Genomic DNA, 24,516 nt, shown 5'->3' with positions numbered 1-24,516 from the left:
GCCAATTACGTGGCAAAAATACTAGCTTTTGATTTGGGAAGTATTTTCATCATGTTACTCCTACTCTGCTGTCACTTAATTAGGAGTAATTACTGATTTTTATCTCATGCCTTTTCAGATCTTTGGACATGATTATATGGGTTTTCTCTAGCCAATTATATAATAGAATATCTTGTTTTGAACCAACTTTGTATTTTTGGAATGAACTCTGGGGAAATGTTTACTTTCTAAAATAATGTTGCTGGACCCAGCAAGTATTTTATTTAGAATTTTTGCATCATTATTAAATACAGCCATCGTCTTTTATCTGTAAGGATGTTGTGCTGGTTTTAGACAAAGAATCTGGTAGCTTTCCTTGGTTCTATGCCCTGCCCAGTTCAATAACATTGAAATAACCGGCTTCAAGGACCTGGTAGAAATCAAGTGAATCAGGGTTTTTTTGAAGAAAAGTCTCCAGGATAAAGAGACATCTGAAGTCCTTTTATGGTAATTAGTTATTTAAGCTTTATTCCATACTATCTACTGGGGCAAATTTTGGTGATTTTTATCTTGCTAGAAATGATCCATTCTACATATACTACTTCTGGAATGCTAAGAAAGAGTGTGACAAGCTTTCACACTCTTCCAAGAAGGTCATATGAAAGCTGGAAATCCCTCCTGGTCTCCATGACATTAATTTATAAAGTAAAGCCAAAAATGAACAGCTGAGAAGTTGAATTCATACAAAGGGCAGCATCAGGCCATGATATCTGTTTGCTAAAATTCCCAGTAGAGTGGGGCAGAGCTTTCAGAAAAAGCCAAATTCAAAAACAAAGTACTAACTACTATGGTTTCTATGTTCAAGTAAGTTACTGGAACCCAAGGTGGGTTAAACGACATTATTTAAGCAATCAGCTGTTAAGTATGTCCTTCCACTTAAAAATCTATGTGACTTCATTCTCCCAACTAATTTTTTTCAGATTTGAAATAGCATATTTTACATAAAAGCTGAAAAAAATACTTGAGTTTTGCTTTTAAACATGTAAATAAACTTACTATATTGATAAGGCATAACAAACCAACAGCAGCCTCCAGCTTACAAACGTTAAACTCTTACTCATTTAGCAAAGATTTGCTCTATGCAAGCCTGAGCTGGAATACATATTTGCACAGAAAGTAAAGAAACTGGTTAGATTCCCAAGCCACTGACAAAAAGTGAACTCATACAATTATATTAATATTGCAAACCCTTTTTCTTTTGCACAGCATAATATTTTCTTGTAAATATATGAAAACAAATAACAGCCAACACTTCCTAGACTCCTAAGGGAAAAGGTATGGCTGGAAGCTCACTGTGGATTCACAGTGGAGTGCTCTGAGGACCGGTGCAATGAGGAAGCGGCCCTCTACTTGAGGCCCTGGGGGACTCTAGTGGTCCTTGAGCTTGCATGAAGAACAGAGTGCATCTCTCCTGTTTTCAGTGGAGTAACTGTGACATATCTAGGCAGCATAAATGCAAAAGTACTTCAGGAAGTGGGGAGGTGACAGAAGGCAAGACAGCAGGGGTAGGAAGGGAGCCCGTCTTGCAGCAATACCAGAGGAAAAGTTAGGTCCTTTGGTCATGCTGTTTACAAAGAGGCATATAATCCTCAGAAGCCACTGCCTTTGATGCCAAAGGATAGCACATTTCATACCTAATTAGAAAATCTAACTACTTGTGACTTTGTTTTTTTGAAAACTCATAAGTTTAACAGTAGATAACTATTTTAATAAACTATGGTATCTCCACACAGAATATTCTGCAGACATTTAAAATATATATATAATTCTGTATTTATTAATATAGAAAGATGTTTACAATGTATTCATTCAAAAAGTTTAAATGCCCAGAACATACACCCTGAGAAAACCATAATTCAAAAAGAGTCATGTACCATAATGTTCACTGCAGCAATAGTTACAATATCCAGGACATGGAAGCAACCTAAGTGTCCATCAGCAGATGAATGGATAAAGAAGATGTGGCACATATACATAATGGAATACTCAGCCATAAGAAGAAACAAAATTGAGTTATTTGTAGTGAGGTGGACGGACCTAGAGTCTGTCATACAGAGTGAAGTAAGTCAGAAAGAGAAAAACAAATACTGTAGGCTAACACATATATATGGAATCTAAAAAACAAAAAGAGAAGGTTCTGATGAACCTAAGGGCAGGACAGGAATAAAGACACAGACGTAGAGAATGGAGTTGAGGACATGGGGAGGGGGAAGGGTAAGCTGGGACAAAGTGAGAGAGTAGCAGTGACATATATACACTACCAAATGTAAAATAGCTAGTGGGAAGCAGCTGCATAGCACAGGGAGATCAGCTCGGTACTTTGCGACCACCTAGAGGGGTGGGATAGGGAGGGTGGGAGGGAGATGCAAGAGGGAGGGGATATGGGGATATATGTATACATATAGCTGATTCACTTTGTTATACAGCAGAAACCAACACAACACTGTAAAGCAATTATAGTCCAATAAAGATGTTAAAAAAAAAAAAAAGTCCAGGAAATTCATATCCGAAAAACCTGAATAAACCTTCTTTAAAGTAAATCCACCTAAAAAAGGGACTGCAATATTTCAGTAAGTAGTGGAGAAAAAATTACATTCATGGGATTTTATTGTGTAAGTAAAACTTAAAATTGTATATCTATCTCACATATAACAAAATTTTGGTTACAACTGTAATTATGTGCTCTTTCAAGGAGCTAATAAAAGATAAATATTGAGAAACTGTTCTGGGGAAAATGTATGGTCATTCACTTTGCTTTCACAGAACATTTATAACAAGTGATTTGGGAATAAAAAACTTAATCAAGAGCATGTTCAAATTCTCCACAGGCCACTGTCATTCCTCTGGTACTTAAATGATTCCGTCATCCTCATCAACTTGCTCATCTTCAATCACTATAGGGTCTAATTCTGACAGATCCTCTCATTTGTCAATAGCTTTGCAAGTCAATCCACTTCTCAACAGCATGTTTATCAACTTCGTGAAATTCTGCATCTTTTGCAAAATTTACAACTTACTTTATAAAAACAGAAGTTTTATTTTTGGGTGTTTCATTAGTGAGCGCCCAACCTGAAAATTACTTTATACCTGATAAAAGAGATAAATCCAGGAGGGTTGCCTGAATGGAGACCAATTTTATAATTAATCAGTTGAATGCTGAATTGTATTATGATGGTTTGGCTTCCCTAGACAGCCCAGTTACTATTCAAAAAATGAACAGATGGATATGAAAAACCCATGATTAGCCACCTGCCATTTTTATTATCTGTTTTGGTGAGATTTTGCCATTGACGTTTAGAACTTAAAAGCAATACTTAGAAGTAACCAAAAACAGTCTACAAATACACAAAAATACATACACAAATACATACATACACAGACAGAAAGAGTGTGCACCCACACTAATAAAAAAATAAAAAGAAATTCTCCAAACTACAACCTTCACACAGCACACGTGGAGAAAGCATTACCATCTGGTCACGACGGAACAGAACGATGCTACTTGTAGTACCTGGAGAAGACGCGGATGCCAGATGATGTCTACACTGAGCCTTCTGAGAAGAGAGCATCGCGTAGCCCACATAAAGAGCTTGAGTCTGCAGCACGGATGTCACCCTGCAGTTAAGTGGATTTGAAAGGCTAGAACCATAGGTCCATAAAACAGAAAAGAACTTGAATAACTGGAAAACATCTTCTAGATGTACCTACGTTAAAAACAAAACACAGTGAAGGTTAATTTAATTTTTTCTCACATAAGCTGGTTCCAAATCCTCTTTCCACTAGTGTACAATTACAGAAAACAATTTATTGCAACGTTTTGCTTTGTCTAGTCACTTAAAATTATTCTCTGCTTGGTACTTTAACCGACTGGGAAGGGTGTGAAGGAATTCAGACGACTCACTATAATTTTGCACTTGAACACATTTAACAACAATGGAAAGGATGAAGTCGCCAAGCAGAAAACCAAGACAAAAGTGATGTCGGGAAGCCTCACTAAGAAAGTACCGTGAGGGTGGAGTGAGCAGTGTCAACTGTGTCAAATGCTGTCGAGAAGGCAAGTAAGACAAAAGCAAAGAACTGACCACTGGGCCTGGTAGCATGGAGGTCACGGTGCCGTGATGAAGTCTCTTCACTGAGCGACTGCATATCCTAAATCACCTCTCTGAACTGCAGTTTCTCGTTGGTAATGACAGTAGTCAACCGAACGTATCTGGCCACTGTGATTATTAAACACCTGAGTAGGCCTAACACGTGAGGAGGCCGGCAGCAATGTCAGTCTCCGTCCAACCTACCGACTGGTGTCACGAATCAGCACTGCTTTACAGGGTCTGCATCCATCACCACACGCTCCTCACTGTCTAAAAGTCTACTTTCATGTTCATTAAAAACTGTCATAACTCAAAGAATCTACAACATCTTCTTCAAGGGGAGAGTCTGCCTGAAAAAGGTGAGCTGGTACCTTCATGAAAAGTTTCATCAGAACCCGAAAATGGACGGTGTCAGCACCAGTGAGAACCATCTCGAAGAGCCCAATGAGCAAGCACAAGTAGTCTCTGCTGTCTTCGTTCAGCTGTTCAGGATTCCACCAGGTATCGTCTACGGGCATGTGAAGAGAAGGAGAAACGGTGCATAAACTTATGCGAATACACCGCTGGGAACTTCTCATTCAAGACAAAGAACAAGTTGTGGAATCAATAACTCAGTTTTCCACAGTATCACATTCAAAAGATTCACAGCTTTTCCTACCTTTAGGAAAAGATTTAGGAGCCTTTAGTGCATGAATAAAATTTTTCAGTGAAAACACTAGTAAAACTGAGTCCTCCACAGCAGTCCTCCGGGCGGTCTTGAGCTCTTCTACATAATGTGCCCACAGCTCCAATGGTATCCCTCTGTCCATCATCAGCTCAAAATTCCATTCTGAGGGGATCTCCTGAAATGTCAAAGGAAGCAAAAACAGCACAAGTTTAACGGGGTTCTGAATGTGGGTTATACAGATGGACTGCAATGGCTATATGACTGGTAATTTGCAAAATTCTGTCTATATGTGTATTTGGGTGGGGAGAGGAATAATAGTTTTAATCAGATTTTTAAAGAGATCTAACCATCACTATTCACAAGACACAAATAAGTTCATCATGGCTTCATTTTATCTATGTTTTCTTAAAACACCGTCCCTAAAAACAGATGTTATTCATATAATTTATCCTTGTCAAATAAAGGGTAGGCACGTTTCTAAACAGAAAAATAAGGTACTGGATTTCCAAGAGATCCTTAAAGGGACTTTTCTCGTTTCATACTTTTACTGCTTATCTGAAGAAGGTACATGGTCAAATCCCCAAACTTGCGGATGATTCTAAACAAGAAGCAAAACGTTAAGGTGCTTAGATATTACACTACAAGTGCCAAAAGGAAGCATGAGAAATGGCGCAGGAAAACAACAAACGAGACTCCATATAGGTGAGCGCAGAATAATAACTTGGTAGTAAAATAACCCAAAGCCAGACTTTTAAGATAATGTCTCTGGTGAGGGATTTCATTGGCTCAAAGTGCTGCTACTGCCAAAAAGATGCTCGGGTCTCTCAGAAAGGGCATCAAATATAAAACCACCTGTTATCTACGTATGTATAAAACACCCGATTTGTCCACAATTTACAACTGAGAACAAATACAGTCCAGGTCACCACACTTACAAAAAAATAAAGAAAGAAGTTAAGAAGGGCTCATCTGGGTATGTGGGTGTGTATGTATGTATTTATTTGCCACGCTACGTGGCTTGCAGGATCTTAGTTCCCTGACCAGGGATCAAACCTGGGCTCTGGAAGTAAAAGAGTGCCGAGTCCTAACCACTGGACTGCCAGGGAATTCCCTGGGTTACTTTTTAAAATATGAAGATTCAGTCTCTTAAAGTTTACATAAATTTAGCTATAATGGCTATGACCAGAACTTATAAAATCCTGAGGGTATAAGTGAACGTCAAAAAGATGGGATTTGTTGAGCAACTCCTACAACAAGGAACCCTCTGAAGTCTGGAGAACAAATAAAAACAAGATGCTATTAAGTACAAGACACTATTCTATGGCAGATATTAAAAGAAGTAATCTATATCCCCAAGGTGTGATGTTTGGTAAAAATATCAACAACTGAAACATGTTCCTTAGTAAGACTGTCAAAGATAATAGTATGCTGGCAAAATCCAAATTAAAATAATACAAAAGATCTATTCCAGTAAACAACAGAATGAAACACTACTTTATTCAAGCACTAATATATCTGGTGAATTCCTCACCACTAGACGTAGTTAAGTATAGCTTGGATAATTACCCAATAAAGATGATACAGGGGAGAGTCAACTATCAGACACAAACACCACAAACGTGAAATTCCATGATTCAATTAAATTTCTTGCAAAAGGAAGACAGCACCTAATCCACTATCTACTGCTACCCAAGGCTGCCTCACATTCCACCCCTAGAATCCAAAGACTCAGCATCTCAGCCCCCGATTTTCAGTTCTGCTGTGATTAACAGGCCAGGCAGTCACTTTTCTAACATTCAACTTTCCAGAGAGTTTGCACTCCTTACCACTGTAGTAATGACACTTTCGAGCTTCTTTATTTTTTTCTGCAACAAACTGAAGACTCTTGTCGCAAATGGAAAATGAGTTTCTTTTAAAGATGAACAGCAGGAGACAAGTACAGCCATGATCACGTGAAAAGTCACTTTCTGCTTCAGGCTAAAGGACTCCTTTTCTCCAACACTTATTAAATCCTCCACCTTGAAAAATAGACAGACTCCGTGAATGGTTGCTCTTGGTTTGCATAAAAACAATTTTCTCTACCTCTGCCTATCTAGGTATCATGTATTTCATATTTAGAGTGAGATGATAAATATAAAACCTTAAAAAAGTAGTAAGCATTGATTTCTGGGTAACTATAAAAATAAATAATTTCAGAAATTATAACGAACACAACTGCACTTGCCAACTGGATGTTTTTATGCCTTTAAAAGATTTACTGGGCTTCCCTGGTGGCGCAGTGGTTGAGAATCTGCCTGCTAATGCAGGGGACACGGGTTCGAGCCCTGGTCTGGGAAGATCCCACATGCCGCGGAGCAACTAGGCCCGTGAGCCACAACTGCTGAGCCTGCGCGTCTGGAGCCTGTGCCCCGCAACAGGAGGGGCTGCGATAGTGAGAGGCCCGCGCACCGCGATGAAGAGTGGCCCCCGCTTGCCGCAGCTAGAGAAAGCCCTCGCACAGAAACGAAGACCCAACACAGCCAAATAAATAAATAAATAAATAAATAAATAATAAAAATTAAAAAAAAAAAAAAAAGATTTACTAAGGCAAAAGAAAATTTCTCCTCTTTTAGATTATATTTTGCTATTTTAACAAAAAATATGACTTTAATATTTTAAATGAGAGGAGAAAAGGTTTAAAAGTAGACATTATATTCCTACTGGTCCAATATAAAACCAGGATGAAATAAATTACATAAAATGTTAAGGATTTCAAACAATCTGCAAAATATACTAAACACTATGTTTTTAAAACAAAACAAAGTACTCAAGAATGGAAAAGTTATTTTTAAAAAAGAAGAAGAAGAATCTAGTAAAGCAAACACTGAGAATCCAATAAGATTATGAGAAGGAAACCCAGGGGGTTGACTTCGACAACATACCTACCATCTTTAACATTGAAGAGGGATCCCCTGAATTTATATTGTCAGCCAGCAACTCAATCATCTTCTGACTTGCTACACCAATTAGTTCTCCTGACTTTGTGCTTTTAATCACATTTTCAAGAGCTGTTTAAAAAAATAATAATAATTGAACACCAGAGGGCCCTTATGTTACTAACACTCACCTAAATATCATGTCAAGTAAAGAATTTAGGCAAAAGTTTTACAATTTTCCTACGAAGGTTTGCTTTTTATTTTTCTTTTCATAAAATTACGAATTCTTCAGTGGGTCAGTGTCCTTTTCACTGTATACTTTCCATATTAGCAAAAATTTTTTAAAATCTTGCTGGCATGTAACACAATGAACAATTTCAAATAACAATCACTGCCAATTTTTAATTACGGTTATCTTCTTTTTTAAAGTGTCACCTGTTCACTTTTTCTAAAAAACAACTGAATTTCTTACCTTCTTTCCAGCCTCTTAATAAAGGATGCAGAGAGCAAATTCCTGATTTTGATAAATATATAGCCATTTTCACCTCAGCAGATTCCATATCATCATTGTTGATGACCATAAATGGCAGCAGGTGCACCACAACCTGATTCGACAACTGATCATTCTCACTCAGTATCTCTGCTTTAATTAGTATGTCTGCTGCTATCTCAAGCACACTGTACCTAAAAGATACATAAACACATTTGGTTGAGACACATGAGAGACTTCAGTTCAGCAAAAAATCATTGTTACATTTTTCCAGCTCAATTGACACCATCCTGGTCTCTTTACCAAACACATTACTGAGAAACATCAAGATATCACTTAAAATCCATGCTAACAAAGGAGTTATTTGGAACATTAATTTTAAACCAACTCTGTCAAATCTTTCTTTTTAAGAAATCATTAGGTTAACTGTAACATAAAACATATCACACTATACATCTCAACTCCACTAGAAATCAGAGATTCACTCATCAGTTCAAAAAATATTATCTGAACACATACTATACGCTAAGAACTAAACAGGACACAAAAACCTGTAAGACGTGCTCTTATCCTCTAAGGAGCTTAGTCACTTTTCCATGCAAAAAGCTTAGGTGCCAAAAGTGAAATAACGAAAGCTCATCAAAACATTACAGAAGGTATCATGTGCCTCTGAGCTTATTTTTTATTTAATATATTTGTAATTGTTTTAATTATAAAGTGTAATATATTATCCTTGTAAAGTAGAAATACATTATATAAAGCAAAAAATTAAAGCTCCTTCCCATCCTACTTCCCAGATCTCAGTATTATATCATACACTATACACTTCTTTTTCCATTTTATTAAGAAAAATTTCAAACATAGAGAATACTACAACAAATCCATACAAACCCAAATAAAAGTGAACTTGATATAAGAATTTCAGGCACTTCCCTGGTGGCGCAGTGGTTAAGAATCCGCCTGCCAATGCAGGGGACACGGGTTCAATCCCTGGTCCGGGAAGATTCCACATGCCTCGAAGCAACTAAGCCCGTGCGCCACAGCTACTGAGCCTGCGCTCTAGAGCCCTCGAGCCACAACTACTGAGTCCGTGCACCTACACCCCGTGCTCCGCGACAAAACAAGCCACCGCAATGAGAAGCCCGCTCGCCGCAACTAGAGAAAGCCTGCGCCCATCAAAGAAGACCCAAAGCAGGCAAATATTAATAAATAAATAAATAAATTTATTAAAAAGAAAAGAATTTCATTAATTTACTTAGGAGATACAAATACATACCATCCCCTATTTTTTGAAAGTTCTGCTCTTTGAAAGAGATTCAGGAGATTTGAAACTGTCACTTCTGAACTAAACTGTTGTTTGAAAATCTAGAGAGAAAAAGATACCTGTAAGTAAATTTTTGTTTGCTTCAAATATGGTGCTTGTTAAACGAACTTTAAAAAATTATGAATTATAAAGAATTTATCTCCCAAGAATTCCAGTATAATTTAAAAGTTCTAGGAGACCAATTTCTTAAAAGTGCCATTCAGGATCCAATTTCCCAGGATCCCTACGTATTTACTACTGATAAAAATTCACAAAGCACTTTTCCTTTTTAAAAGAACTTCCAAATATATAAAGTTGTATAATCTAATTACTCCCATGTGCTTTCCCCAACCAGGCTTAAGTCTATGCTCTCAACAGAACAAATTTCCAGTGAAAGCGTAATTTCCAAATATGTTGCTGCCTAGAGCAGAGATTCATGTGAGAAGGGTAAGTAAATATTTACAAACAAAACATGCACGTCAATGAACAACAAATTCACTCACCTCAAATGCACTTATAGCTGACAAGACAACGTCTATGCTATCATCACCTAATCGGGTTAAAATAGCTTCTTTAATGAAAGACTCATCGATACTCTCCTGAGCAATAGAAAAAAAATATTAACTTAGTTGTTGCTAAAACCTCTGAAGACTTTACATTAGAAAGGAAGTATGGTTTTGTGAAAAGCACTCCAGAATTCCAGTTAAGGAACACAGGTTCTGCTGCCCCAGATGCGAATTAAAAACTAAGCACACTTGCGTTGAACTAGGCAAACTCTAGAAGTCCTTTTTAGATGAATAATTGTTTGGTACAAACTCTTTCCAGTTTCCATTGAAAATATAATAAGATGTGCAATTAAAATACAATTTTTGCATTAAAGAGTTCATCTTGTTAAAATGAGAACCTAGAGGGCTTCCCTGGTAGCGCAGTGGTTGAGTATCTGCCTGCCAATGCAGGGGACATGGGTTCGAGCCCTGGTCTGGGAAGATCCCACATGCCACGGAGCGACTAGGCCCGTGAGCCACAATTGCTGAGCCTGCGCGTCTGGAGCCTGTGCTCCGCAACAAGAGAGGCCACAACAGTGAGAGGCCCGCGCACCGCGATGAAGAGTGGCCCCCGCTTGCCGCAACTAGAGAAAGCCCTTGCACAGAAACGAAGACCCAACACAGCCATATATAAAAATTAAAAAAATAAATAAATAAATAAATAATTTAAAAAAAAAAAAAAAAAAAGAGAACCTAGATTTTGGGAGAGCACAAACTAAAGAACCAGAATGTCTAAGTTTAAATCCCAGTTCCACCACTTACTAGCTGTGCGACCTTGAGCAAGTTACTTAACCTTCCTAGGTCTCATTATTCTCATCTATAAAATAGGGCTAATAATAATACCTACCTCAAAGGGTTGTTACAGGATCAAATAATACATATCAATACTTAAAACAGTGCTTTAGACATAGTAAGCAGTGTTAAAAGTTAGCTTTTAATTTTCAAGGTTTTTACAAGGATAATGACACGTGCTGATGACTGCAGTCTGCCCCCAAAAGTTCATATTTTTCTTTTAAGTAACAAAAGAAAATAAAGCATAAAATCATTCACAGTAACAGAAAAATAAGACTGCTAACCAAACTGAATATATCTCTACCTGTAGGTGGTGAAAAGAAAAAAAAACAAGTAAATAATCCCACAGAAAATAATGTAGGTCAGAAGGTTGGGAGACAAAAAGTAAAATCCCTAAAATTCACAAAACTGAAGTCAAAGTTTAATGCCAAATGCCAAAATTTTCTCAAAAGCTAATAAGTAGCCAAATAGCTCAATCTGGAATTCGAGAACAGAACAGAACCTATGTCCGGACATTAACAGAGAAGGGAAAAGGAAATCAAAGCATGCAAAGACAGACATTAACTGCAATTACAATACTAAAGCCTGTAAGTTGAATGTATACACTGCCCTTCACTGAAAAAACTAACAAATCCAGAGGAGGACAGGGTAGGACGGGATTAAGAGTAAAAGCAGGAAGGATAAGAATGGCTTCAAGAATATTAGGAGATTGTAAAGCAATTATACTCCAATAAAGACGTTAAAAAATAATAATAAATAAAAAATTAAAAAAATTAAAAACTAAAAAAAAAAAAGAATATTAGGAGATTCCAGGAATCCCGCTTTTTATTCTAGGCACTGAAATCTTCCTATTACAACAAAGAACAGTATTCGCTGAGTTTAATTATCCAACAAATCAATGAGACAAACCTACCAGCAATTTATGAAAGAAACATAATTTGTACCAGATCAGAAATGAATCAAGCCAAGCAATATTTTTCAAATTTGAATACATCTACCATTTTAAAAATTAAGTATAACTCTTTAAAAATATAAGAGAACAAAAATATCTTTAAATATTTTTAAAATTACAAATTGAAAAGTAAAAAAACTAAAAACAGTAAAATTCAAAATTAAATAAACTTAACGTGGTAATTATGATTAGCTGAAATTAAATTCTACTTGTAATACGAGTCTGGTTTTAATGGCCATGACACAAGTTTAGAGTTCAGTGTGTTTATACTACTATGTGCTATGGAGAAACTAAACTCTGCTAGCATTTTTCTCTAATCTAGAAATTTTCCAAATATGCAAATGGTAGTACATGAGATGATTTTAGATAGTACACAGATGAACATTCTTATTTCAAACTGTATTAACTACAGTAAAATCTACATACAATTAGCACTTCAAACGCATGATTTAAAAGCTATGTGAAATAGATGAAGAGGATAATGAAGTATAAACTACTAGGTATAAATTAAGTTACAAGGATATAATGCATAGCACAGGGAATATAGTCAATATTTTGTATTTACTTTGTATGAAGTATAATCTATAAAAATACTGAATTACTATGTTGTACACTTGAAATATAATATTGTAAATCAACCATAACTCAATTAAAAAAAAAGAAAGCTATGTGAAAAAATGAGTCCATTTAAAAGAAACTAAAGAAAAATTTTTAAAAAAATTAACATCAGTGGTCAGCTAATACAGCAAAAAATTTGCTTGAATGACTAAAGTTTGGAAAATACTGCTCTATTTGAATCACTGCAAAGTCTTTGTAAAATATCATTTTGTTATAAAGGCTTTATTTACAAATTAAGTCAGCTTCTGTACTTACTACCAGAAGCCACCAAAATTTTAAAGACAAATGCAACTTGCAGGTACCGAAATCATGAACAGGGCTCCAAAAGCTATCATTCTGATGTCCCCAAATACGCTCATGTTAAACTTAAGACTATCAAATTCAAATTTCAAAACTAAAAAATTCTCAGATAATTTATGCCCCTCTGTAAATTAATCTATAAATCCCAGGTTGGAAAACTCTTAACTAAAGCTAACCTAATCATCTGCAACGTGGAAACATATACAGGTTAAAATGGTGGCTTCTGGCATGTATGGTCCTAAATCTTTGTCCAATGAATGCCCATATTCTTTATTAGGCTTATCTCTATAATTAAACAATATTGATTCTAGGTGGTAACTTCAATTTCTTATTCTAGAATTACACTGCTCATCATAAGGATAAAAACATCACAAATGAAGGCTATCTGACACAAACCTTTGATGTTGTCATGACATTTTTCAGATGATTAATGGCCAGAAGTCTCACAGGAGCAAGTGGGTGATTCAGACTGAGCATCAAGGAGGTATCAGAATCTGCTAAAAACTACAGGATTCAGCACAATTACCACATGATCTCGCCATTCAATCTGAGCAGCACATGATCAAGAAGAACCAGAGAAAACCACCCCGAGCTGCCCAACTTATTCAATAACCACCATCTAATTTCAGAAACCAAAAAGTAAACCAAACTGAAAGTAAAAAGTAAAGCAAAATCTTTGTCTCCAGAACATAGTATGAGTAACAGCAGATAAAAAAAATTTTTGTGAATGTTGTGATTTCATGTATACTTGTGCCTACATGTAGGTTTAAATTAGTGAAGTAATTCTATGAAGTAATTTTGTATTCTTTATGTATATCTGATTCCAAGGTGAAAAGCACCTAAGATAAATCACTGTATTAGCGCCTAAATGAAAATATAAATCAAAAAAATTGATCACTGAAGAGAATGCAATTCATCTAAATGATGTGACAGTGACACTCAAATTAGTGGCAACTTTATTTATGTATTGATAATTAGACTACGAAGGAAGTCTATCAACATATGATTTTGGAAATGAAATACCATTAAAGACGAAAGTCTAATTATGGAGGAGAAAAACCCAAACAATCATATTTCTCATCCTAACATTTATTTTCAAGGCTAATTATAAGAACTACTTAAATGTCTAACTTCTAGTATAAAGACTTAGGGCGAATCACCAGAAAATTTCTGAAGTTCTAACATAATCATGAAACAAAATCCACTTCCCTTTTCCTAATCAATGACTTAAATAGCCACACATGGCTGGTGGGTACTGCACTGGAAAAATAAGGGTAGAGGAGAAAGATAAGGAACACTAGAAACCTAAGTTAGGCCATCTTTTGGTGATTGCTAACGAGCATCATATGCAAAATTTCCAAACAACGCTTTACCAGAAATAAGTGTCAGGTTCACAGTTATCTAAAAATTACTGTACCCTTCTCCAATTATTTAATTCCTGCCTCAGAGTCTTACTTCAGCTAACTAGGCAAACTGTATAAAATCTTCTCTCTCTATGAAACTTCCCAAACAGAAGTGAAGTAGCAAATTTCCTTCCGGAGCTCTTCAACCACCACACAAATACCCGTAAGTGTCATAATTCCCCTGAAAAAAAGTTACCTGATACTTTCCACCACTTGCAGAAAGAGAGATAAATTGGTGAAAAAGCTCCTGTTTTTTTAGGTCTGTAATTTCCTTTAGGCGTTCCTCTAATACGGCATCTAACGTTTTGGGATATCTGGGATGAAATTAAAGAGTTAGTTCATTACTCTTAACAAAGTTATTAACCACACACACCGTATATGTATAAAAGAAAAAATATAATTTTTTAAATTACTGAGATTGAGACTTAAATTTTTGACAAATGGAATACGTAAAACCAAATGATATTGATCAAGTTTGTTACTATGACTCTTTCAACAACAAAAAGTCTATATAAAAAAAATTATACTCTCCATAGTCCCCACACAACCCCTATTTTCCCTTATATTTCAAATATATTTGAATCCTATAATTGTCCCTTCCTGAAAGGTAGAAAAGAACATTATCTGGGCTTCCCTGGTGGTGCAGTGGTTGAGAATCTGCCTGCCAATGCAGGGGACGCGGGTTCGAGCCCTGGTCTGGGAAGATCCCACATGCCGCGGAGCAACTCGGCCCGTGAGCCACAACTACTGAGCCTGCGCGTCTGGAGCCTGTGCTCGGCAACGAGAGGCCGCGATAGTGAGAGGCCCGCGCACCGTGATGAAGAGTGGCCCCCGCTCGCCGCAACTAGAGAAAGTCCTCGCACAGAAACGAAGACCCAACACAGCCATACATACATACATACATACATACATACATAAAAAGAATGTAAGCAGACAAGAATATCATTAAAAAAAAAAAAAAAAGAACATTATCTTTACAATTCATTCACTATATTAAGTTGAGATTTGTGAATCATCTCTTTATAAAACAAGAGGTACACATTAAGAAGGGCACAAACACACACACAACTCACCTGTTTTCTACAAGTCTGATAAGTGGAAGAAACTGCTCATTAAGCAAAGATACTTTATTAGAATCGATTTCTTCCTGTGAGCTATATGAAATATACTCCTCAAAAAGAAGGCTGCAGAACAAAACAAATACCGCAGACATGAGAGTTACTATTTACTGAATACCTACTACGTTCTAGGTGCTTTAGAAATATTCTCTCTGTCAGACCTCTACAAGATAGAAATTAGACTCATTTTACAGATACAAAAACTCAGACTAAGAAGTCTTATAATTTGCCTGAGGTCAAACAAGAACAGCAACAAGAGGCAATACTCAGTGAGCCCTATTGAGCCACATAAAGTAGAGCAGGTTTTCCACCCTTGTCTGACTCCAGAGCCAAGCTCTCAACAGTACTTTGCATATTTAACCTCACTGAATTCACAAGCCAACTATGGGAGCAAGGGACACAAATGACACGCCCACCAGATAGGTACCTGCCCAACGATACACAACGGCAAACCGAGATCCACGCAGCCTGACCGTCAGAACTTATTATTCTACTAGCCGGAGGTGATAAGATTTAAACCTACATCCGACCACCATGACTACATTCTTTTCACTGCATCGAGCTGCCCTTCAAATAAGAAAAGAAAACGGGAGGCTGAACTATCTTTACTTCATGCCAACCCTCAGTATTAAGTTTCTAATTGATATTTACTGATTACCAACTGTGATGTATTGTTTCAGGCATTTTGGTCCACTTAGTACTAGAAAATTTTAAACAACCACAAATTACATGTAGTATAACCCAAATTTCGTTTCACTGTTAACTTTCCATGACCACATATAAGCACTAAAGACAAACAAGAGAAATTACATTTTCTGTTGCCACAATTATTGGACTAAGTACTTATAATTAGATGAAATGGCATGGACAAAGCAAGAAATACATTATAAAGGGATACTGGAAAACTGTTAGCCAACCCTGAAAAGTATACTAAGCCACAAAAATACAAATCAAAAGCATGTCAAAAGTAACAGCTTACCTAGCCAACAAATGGTCTAAGTTGTTCTTCAAGGATATATTTGTAAGTATGGCTTCTAAGAGTCTCCTATAGACTTGACCATCCATCTCTTCAGTTTCTTCTCCTTAGCATATATAACAAATTAAAATTGATTGGGGAAAACGTTTCCCGCATGTGTATGCTATTAAGTTTTTTTACAGCAGAAAATCTTTCTACAAGAATTACTTTAAAACACGTACATAACGACATCCAGCTTTTTACCTATTTTCAAAAGTGTACTTCACCTGTTTAGTCATTTATATCTTTTCAAACCACTTTTGTATACATTACCCTCATTTATCCTTTACCTGATATTCTCTATATTTTTTAAAAACAAGTACTATCATGCCTCTCTCATGAATGAAACGGAAGTCCAAAGAATATAGTCTTTCCCCAGGCCACATTACAAGCGGTGAAGTTGGGACCTGAATCTACATCTCAATAAACTATCCTGAATACAGGCTAAGCTTCATCTCAAAGCCTCCTTACCGAACCAAGAGCTGTCATCTTCCGTTCCACATTTATGAATGAATGTTAGCCCTGGCTTCATTACTCATCACCATCAGAACAGGAAAAGTACACTTTCATTCATGCTAGTCATGTTTCTGAAACTCACGTTTAAACTGAGATGGAGTTAAGCAAATCTTATTTTCCAATAAATGGACATAACTTTAGAAATGACTTTCTTAGTATGTCTTTCTTAGTCCAGTAGCAACAGGACCAAGTATTTCTTCCTTGTCTTTCTATATTTATTGAAGGGTGAAAAATGTATAATGCAAATAATCACCTTCTAATTAACTTTTGGACTTTTTTTAAATTTGGATTTTCATGCATGAGATTTTCTTGGTCTTATATTTCCAGTGACTCAAGGGAGAAAAACTGTTTTGGCAACTGGATATTTATTGTAAATGAATCACTAAAGTTCATTAAATACCTAAATGAGAAGGGAAAGTTTTACTGAGTAATGTGTTTTAATTGTTTCAAAATAATTCCAGTCTTTTTCATGTAGAGACTGTGTGAGAACACATATTTTAAAAAAAAAACAACACTGAGCATATTACTCATTTAACAAGGATTTCCTTCAAACATGCTCCCCACCTCCAATGTTTCTCTATTCAGAAAAATAGATACATTACACAAAAACAATTAGCAGAAACTCTAAATATTTTCAAGATATTAACAAGGATGTGGTTCCTATTTTAAGAGAATCACAGCTGAGAAAGGAAGTTTCTGGACACAACATGTAAAACCACATACCTGTAACATGATTAACAATGGAGACAACCAGATGGGGAAGCATGTAACGGAGAAGAGGACTGATGTCGTATGTTTCAGAAATCCCGTGAAGTAGTGTAACAAGATCAGGAACAGTACATAAGTGAGGAAACGGCCTTTGAAGAAGCAAGACATAAGATGTTGACTTCACAAGTTAGACAATGAATGGCAATTTTTAAAAATCGTGTAAAATTTATCTTAGGAAAAAAACTATTCAAAATAACTTCATTCACTTGTAATTATTATCATTGCCAATTCAATTATACGTACTTTTTCCCCAGGCTCTCTGGCTTCTGTCTCTGCAGGAGCACTATCAAACAACCCAATCCATCCTTGATCAGAGAGGGAATTCTGGTCAGTGTTTTGATGATCTGTGAAGCCAAGGAATTGACGAAGGTATCTTCCATGGTCACTTTCACCGAAATCTGACATATTATCATGTACGTTGCAGCTCTGTAATCTGGTAAAGATGATTTCAATCCCTAAATATATTTTTAAATATAAGGAAAAAAAAGACAAACTGTGTTATTTTATCCTACTTAAAATGTTACTTTACTTTGACAAATTGGAAATGTCATAAATTAGAGATTAATACAACCTAACACACACTGAGAGTCAACACTCCTCGGAAGTGAAAAATCAAGATGTTGGCCCCTTTTCCTAAGGGGACATGGAAATGAGACAAGTCTCTTGAATGACAGAAGGGATCTCAGAAGGTCTCCCAACTCAAACCTCCACTACACATCCTAACAGGAGCCAAGGAGTCTTCTTTTATATGAAAACATCCACCTGTGTAAGGGAGACTTCAATCAGGAATAAAACAGTGCCTGATTAAAGACAATAATTTCGGGACACTGGTGGAAAGCAAAGCAGTTCCTCCACTGGGAATCTGGGACGGTGGGAGGCAATGAGGCACTTGGGGAGAAGAAACACTGAGAAGCAGAAGTCAATGCAAAAGGAATGGTAAGAGAGCCTCTGCCCTGAAGAGATTTTCTAATCCGTTCTCTTTCCACTGAGGTAACATGAATCTGGGAGAAGATGGCAGGGCCAAACAGCCAACATTCATCCCTAAGGAGCCCTAGCTAAGATCCCCCTCTGGTAAGTTTTTAAGAAGTCATATTTTTTACCTATAAATTAAATCTCATTAACCACCTGAAATAAATTATCAATGTAAAAACATTGATGTCTAAGTGAAATTTTCAAAAGCAAGAAAATTCCTTCAGGTACAAAATAATCTACTTTACACATGAGCGGGGCCAACCTTTTGAACATACGGGAACAGCTTGGCGACTATATTGTCGGATAAGTCCTCAGCGGTCACCAGAGCAGACACGATGGTAGAAGCATAGAAAGTTAAGAGCACCCTCAACTGAGCTGAGCTCCCAGGATACTCAGCAAAAATCTGGAAAAAAAACCACAAACCACACACAGTTTTAAGAGTGAAAGGCCAATCAGATGAAAGTATAAAAATATTTACAGCTCTCAACTACTTCAGGCTGACACTTTAATTTTACCATATGTAACATTACATAAACACATCTAATAGTTCAATTAAATATGACAAGAATGAACAACCTTCCTGACATTTTTAGATTGTGTCTTTGTTTAAACAGTCACTGTAAATAGGATCTGGCAAGGAAGAGAATAATTTATTTTTGTAGAAAAACAGCTTTGGTGATGAAAGACTGATCAAGCTGCTCATGTGCCAAAACAGCAGTTCCTTTAAAAAAAGGGCACTTCTTCAAAGTCCCACTGTTATTAGAGAAGGCCTTCATTTGTTTTCTCTATGAAGAGGAAGCAACCTTCTAATGGAATTATACGTTCATGAAACAGTTTACTACTCACCTTCACAGATTTTGTCACCAGACTACAAATGAAATCCATGAATCCAAGATCTTTGTAGCAGTGGGTAACCAACGTTCCTTTAGCTAAGGGCACTCCAGACTGCTATTATAGACAGAAAGAACCAGCTATTACTTAGGACATTCATCAACTCATCATATTTTTAAAGTAGCTACCAAAGTAACAGCTTCAAACTGCCGCAGTTCATAAATACGAAATATAGTCTTTCCTTATCGCTGTTGGTAAAGATGAAATTAACACATAAAATTGTGCAAACTTTAGAAATTCAAGAGAAGGCCAAGCAATGAGTGTGGAGGTACTCGGTGAAAAACGCTCAATTATCACGTGTTGCATTTTGATATGTATTTATCTAAATCTGGATTCTCTAGATTCTTAGTAACTCTACTGGTTAAATTTGGTTTTTGAGCCAATGTGATATGGTTCTGTCACTGCTTCACAGTAACACTAGTAATAGAAACAGAGAGGAACACGGTCAGCTTATACTGCTCTTCCCACTGCCTAGCACTGTGCATGGCATGTGTGCCTAGAGAACAGCAGGGTCTGTGTGTAGACTAGGGGAAAAATAATTTTGATGTTATTAGCAGAGTGAACGTCGAGTAGTTGGATTAAGAAGCTTTATTTTAGGTTGGCCTTCTCTTCTTGAACATTCTTTAAGTTCAAGTGCTTTACATGCAAACACTTAAATTTTTCTTCTAATTAAAAATTCCCATTCCCTTTCTTTTTACTAATTCTGACCATGGACCTCCTGTCATCACCCATCAAGTTAACTCATTCCACAGGCCCAGCCTGTTAACCTACTTTCATCCCCATTTGCCCTCCTGCTGGCCTGAATCGCCGTGTTCAACATTCAGTAAAATTCTTGCTAACAACATACATCTACTTTCCTCTACTATAGATGCAAACAAAGTGATAATGGCAAGTCAGTTGTTTTACTACAAAATCATGCTATCTGATCTCAGCCAGAGCTTTCCTGTAAGACAACCATCCTATTATTCATCTGTAAATTAATTTTCTAGCATCTTCTTCACAACTTTAATAATTTCCCGAAGTCCTTCAAGTATCCTTATCCTTTTAATTTTTGTAAGTATTTTATGCATTTCTTCACCTCTAACTTGTTTTAAGCTTCTCAGTTCCAAAATTTAAAATGCCAGACAGCATGGTATAGTGGCAAGACAAGCTTTACAATCAGATCTGGATGCAAACCCCAACTCTGCCACTTTAGAGTTACATGAACTTTGGCAAGTAACTTAATTCTCTGAACCTGTCCTCATCTGTAAAAACAGAATTTTGTGAGAATCCAAGATAATAAAATACAAATTGCCTATCCTGATATCAGGTACTAAATGAAAGCCAGCTATTATTCATAACAGTTTCAACTGGAAGTTAGGAAATAAAAGTGATGGAGGTAATACTTGGTCTACTCTCAGGAGCACCAAAGACTTAATTTTTTCCAAATTATACCTTTAATGAAGGTTTGCAATGATTATAGATACATGTCATTCAACAAGCATACCTTAATTGGCAATAACCAGAACCACTTGTGCTTTGAATTATTAATTTTTAGAAGCTGTATAACCCGCACAAATATTCTTGTCTCGTGGTATGGGAGAACACAGGCAATGAGGCTATCCTGATTATAAAGATGGATATGGAACCTGGGGAAAAAAAAGCAAACAATTCTAACTGACACAAAACTTACAAGCGTGTATTTCCTTATGTGTCCAAACGGTGTAACAATGAGCTAAACCCACTTAAAGCAACCATACAACTATAAGCAAGGTATAGCGCACTTAAAGCATAGGCATGAAAGTACTCAACAGGGTTTGCCAATTCTCATGCAGTAGCATTTTAAAATATTCACTATCAAAATTGACATCCATTCACTTTCTCTCAACTTTTTTTATAATCCATTATTACATTAACATGACTTTGGGATCAATGCAGTCAAACCAACAGCAAACCAAACTGGTCAAGTAGGCAGCAACACTCAGCTTCTCTCCATGCTCCAAAGTTCACCTTCCACAGCTCAGTTTCCTCACCTCACCTAACTATCATAATCCTAAAACCAGAAGACTAATGATAAAGAAAATCATATTACCTTCTTTGAATTAAAAAAAAAGATCAAATTACAACCATATTTAATTTGTCTATGAACTTTACAAAACTTGGTATTGGTCATGCCACCCTAATAACATAAGACAGATTTATTAATTCTGTCAGATCCATTACATCCTGTCTAGCCTTTAAGATCTAGCTCAAATGCATTCTTTTTCAAGATGCTTTTCTTAATTCTCCCAGCCAAGTGATCCCTCTTACATCTGTCTTAACTCTCCTATCCTTTCACCTGTACCTTTCTTACAGCACCACGCCCCTTGCCTTTTATTAGTTCTATAATATGGCTTTAATACTAGCCAAGACATCACTTTCTCCATGAAGCTTTCCTCAACTACTTCAGGCAGCACCACATGCCCCAAACTTTGTATACACCCTTATTGTGGCATTTCTTTCAAAACAGTAAGAAAGGGCAGCCTATTCATCCTTGTATTGAACTTAATGTTTGCTAAATAAATAAGTTACATGAATATATAAATGTAAAACCAAACGAAAAAAGTACTCCTTACAGTAACGATCTATTTGGGGTAAATTAAATGCTAGAAGACAGAGGGAAATAGTACAGGTTTGATTTTTTTTTGACTGATGAATCTAATGATACGATAATGAGAAGACCCAGGTTACACTTATGTTTTCTCAATGATTCACTGGCTTCCCTTACCCCCACGCCTCTAATTAATGAAGTGGAAGCCTTTCTACTTTTAAAACATACCTAGGAGAAAAAATTAAAATGTGTCAACTATGATGTAATACCAGTGTAATGCAAATAAATGAGAAAATAAACTGAATAAACCTACTGAGACAATTTCCAAAGTAGAGTAAAGATCAGACCTTGGAAACAAAATTTGCATCTCTGCTTACCAGTCATGTGACTCAGCCAACTTAACTCTTCTACACCTGTCTTCTCAACTGTAAAATGGGGATAAGAGAAGCATCTCCCCACAGGAATGTCGTGAGTGCTGAGATAATGCACGCAAAGTGCTTACCACAAGGCCTGGTGTATAAATGTTCAATACACATTAGCTATTATTGTTTTTCTTAAGTTATGGTATTTTAGAGAATACTCTTACCCTGTTCCCAAACCATTCTTTTTGTTATTTTGGCAAGAAGTTTAATAACACCCTTTGCCCCAAATATGCAGTAACAATTTGTAACGGCAAACTGACACGAGCCCCTCAGAACTAATGAGGCTAGACTATTCACTCAAGATCTTCAGTAGTTCTACTTCTCAATATCAACAGAAATGAGTTCAACAGTAGAAGGGCATGCTTACCTCACCCAATACAAATCGTGTTAATCTCTTAATACACCTGATTTTTCAATTTTAAACTTCAAATGTAAAAAGATCAATGTTATTAGCCCATAATTATTTCCGTAATTCCATTTGCTACCTGTGGATCAACCACTCCAGACACTTCTGTGCCGGCTTCAGCAGGAAGTAAGGAGACAGGTGGACAAGAAATAATGAAATGTTTTCATCCAGCTGTTTGTTCACTGCTTTGGTCTGAACGCTCCGCTCCAAGGTTTTTGCTAGCTGGCTGAACAACGGTGCTTCAAAACGCTCAAAGGAAGGATCGATACCAAGCAGCTCTTCCAGGCCAGTGCATCCTAGGAAAAGGCCACTTTATTTAACAATTCTTTGCGAGCAAACTCATCTCACCCCTCTTTTACAGTATTACTTTTGCCTAAAACTCTCTGAATTCTTTTAGCATATATAATCTGTAATACAGTCCCAAACATAGATTTCTAGTTTCCAACATAGAGAATAAATCTCATCTCACCAACTAGGAGAACAGAAATACCTTTTGGCAGGGGGCCTTTTTTCTTTTTTCAATACAATACAATTTCAATACAATAATTAGGCCAGTCCTAGGAAGGCTCCTCCCCTACCCTCCAGCCACAGCCTCCCGCCCCTTTTGACTGTTCCTCCTCTCTACAGCTTAGATGACCCCCCAACCTTGTTTATCACCTGTGACATTCAGATGCCGCTGCCTATATACATTTCACGCATCTAGCGCATGGCTTTTTGTTATTCTCTTTCCCTTAACAACGTAAGTCAGGTTAGCAAGTTAGAAACCGCTAAGGAAGAAGGCGGGTCAGAAAAGAAAACAAAAAAATACACCAACATCCAGGAAACACACGCTTCCCAGAGCTTTCCTAAGTTAAAGGGTAGCTCACCAATGGCAAAGGCGGTGTCCCTGTCAATGGTGGCCGCTTCCTTGGGGTCAAACAACAAAGAGGCAACTTCATCTCTAGATAAGAGGCTGGGATCACTTTGAGGGAGGGCGAGTCGTTGGAGCTGCTGGGCTAACGACGTCATCTTTCAGGCCAGTGGATTTCTAAACACACAGGCTAAGAAACATAACCCCGTGAGAAGCCTCTACAAAATTAAGAAGGTGGCTTAACGGTAAGCAGCAAATGCCTCACGTACAAGCAACCTTCCTCCGTACTCAACGCGGCCGCGGACACATCACCTGCTGCCCAGGGACTCGCGGACGCCGGAGGTGCAAACACTAAAGCAACAGCGTTAACAGCTAATTACAGCCCCGGGGGCCGCGCCGAACGTTTCTCAGCCCCGACTCCGCGGAGACTCGAAAACCCGCGGACACCTTACGCTCCCCTGTATACCAACCCGACCCACAGCTCCTGCTCACCCGGAGCTCAACTTCAGGCAGGACTCAATAGCCAGCGAATCTTCACAGCAGCTCCCACGTGGTACCAATAAGTCCAGCTCTCGCCCGGAAATATGGAGCACTCCTCGCGCGAACTTCCGGTTTCAGGCACTACGGCAAGTGAAGAGGTACAAGCTTGCCCGAATGAGAAAAGGCGACTCCGCCCCCAGACGGCAAAGCCCCGCCCCTCCGCCGCGCCGGACTACAGACTACAGAATCTGCGGTCCGCTAGCTGGGAGCTAGTGGTCTGTTTTTGGCTTGTGGCTGGAAGTTTCAGTTTCTGGGCGGGCCTTTTGTGAGCTTTAAGGTTCTGTAGCCGGAATCATTCATTCAACATATACGTATCCAGCTTTTACTAGGTACCGGC

General features: G+C 37.3%; 1 protein-coding gene across 3 annotated transcripts in view; it reads right to left on the bottom strand.

Moving 5' to 3' along the window:
* Positions 1-24,225, bottom strand: part of HEATR1 (HEAT repeat containing 1) — a 64,519-nt gene extending 40,294 nt beyond the window's left edge. The window contains exons 1-20 of one of the 3 annotated variants that reach the window (XM_036829115.1): positions 24,132-24,225; positions 23,656-23,829; positions 22,869-23,085; positions 20,879-21,020; positions 19,348-19,449; positions 18,764-18,904; positions 17,773-17,984; positions 17,485-17,618; positions 16,210-16,312; positions 15,186-15,296; positions 14,309-14,426; positions 13,106-13,213; positions 10,006-10,101; positions 9,476-9,564; positions 8,182-8,393; positions 7,720-7,841; positions 6,621-6,812; positions 4,786-4,969; positions 4,499-4,635; positions 3,551-3,743 (exon numbers count right to left, since the gene is read on the bottom strand). In XM_036829115.1, the coding sequence (XP_036685010.1) occupies positions 3,551-3,743; positions 4,499-4,635; positions 4,786-4,969; positions 6,621-6,812; positions 7,720-7,841; positions 8,182-8,393; positions 9,476-9,564; positions 10,006-10,101; positions 13,106-13,213; positions 14,309-14,426; positions 15,186-15,296; positions 16,210-16,312; positions 17,485-17,618; positions 17,773-17,984; positions 18,764-18,904; positions 19,348-19,449; positions 20,879-21,020; positions 22,869-23,085; positions 23,656-23,797 (2,755 nt within the window). In that variant the 5' untranslated portion in view covers positions 23,798-23,829; positions 24,132-24,225. Of the gene's footprint in view, positions 1-3,550; positions 3,744-4,498; positions 4,636-4,785; positions 4,970-6,620; positions 6,813-7,719; positions 7,842-8,181; positions 8,394-9,475; positions 9,565-10,005; positions 10,102-13,105; positions 13,214-14,308; positions 14,427-15,185; positions 15,297-16,209; positions 16,313-17,484; positions 17,619-17,772; positions 17,985-18,100; positions 18,196-18,763; positions 18,905-19,347; positions 19,450-20,878; positions 21,021-22,868; positions 23,086-23,655; positions 23,830-24,131 lie in introns of those variants that run through there. The other 2 variants (XM_036829116.1, XM_036829117.1) reach the window with 2 other exon arrangements.
* Between the last annotated feature and the right edge of the window lie 291 nt (positions 24,226-24,516).

Source organism: Balaenoptera musculus, chromosome 16 (genome assembly GCF_009873245.2).
Source record: "Balaenoptera musculus isolate JJ_BM4_2016_0621 chromosome 16, mBalMus1.pri.v3, whole genome shotgun sequence".
Lineage (NCBI taxonomy): Eukaryota > Metazoa > Chordata > Mammalia > Artiodactyla > Balaenopteridae > Balaenoptera > Balaenoptera musculus.
Note: the sequence above shows the minus strand (reverse complement) of the source record. Positions and strands in the feature narration are given on the sequence as shown.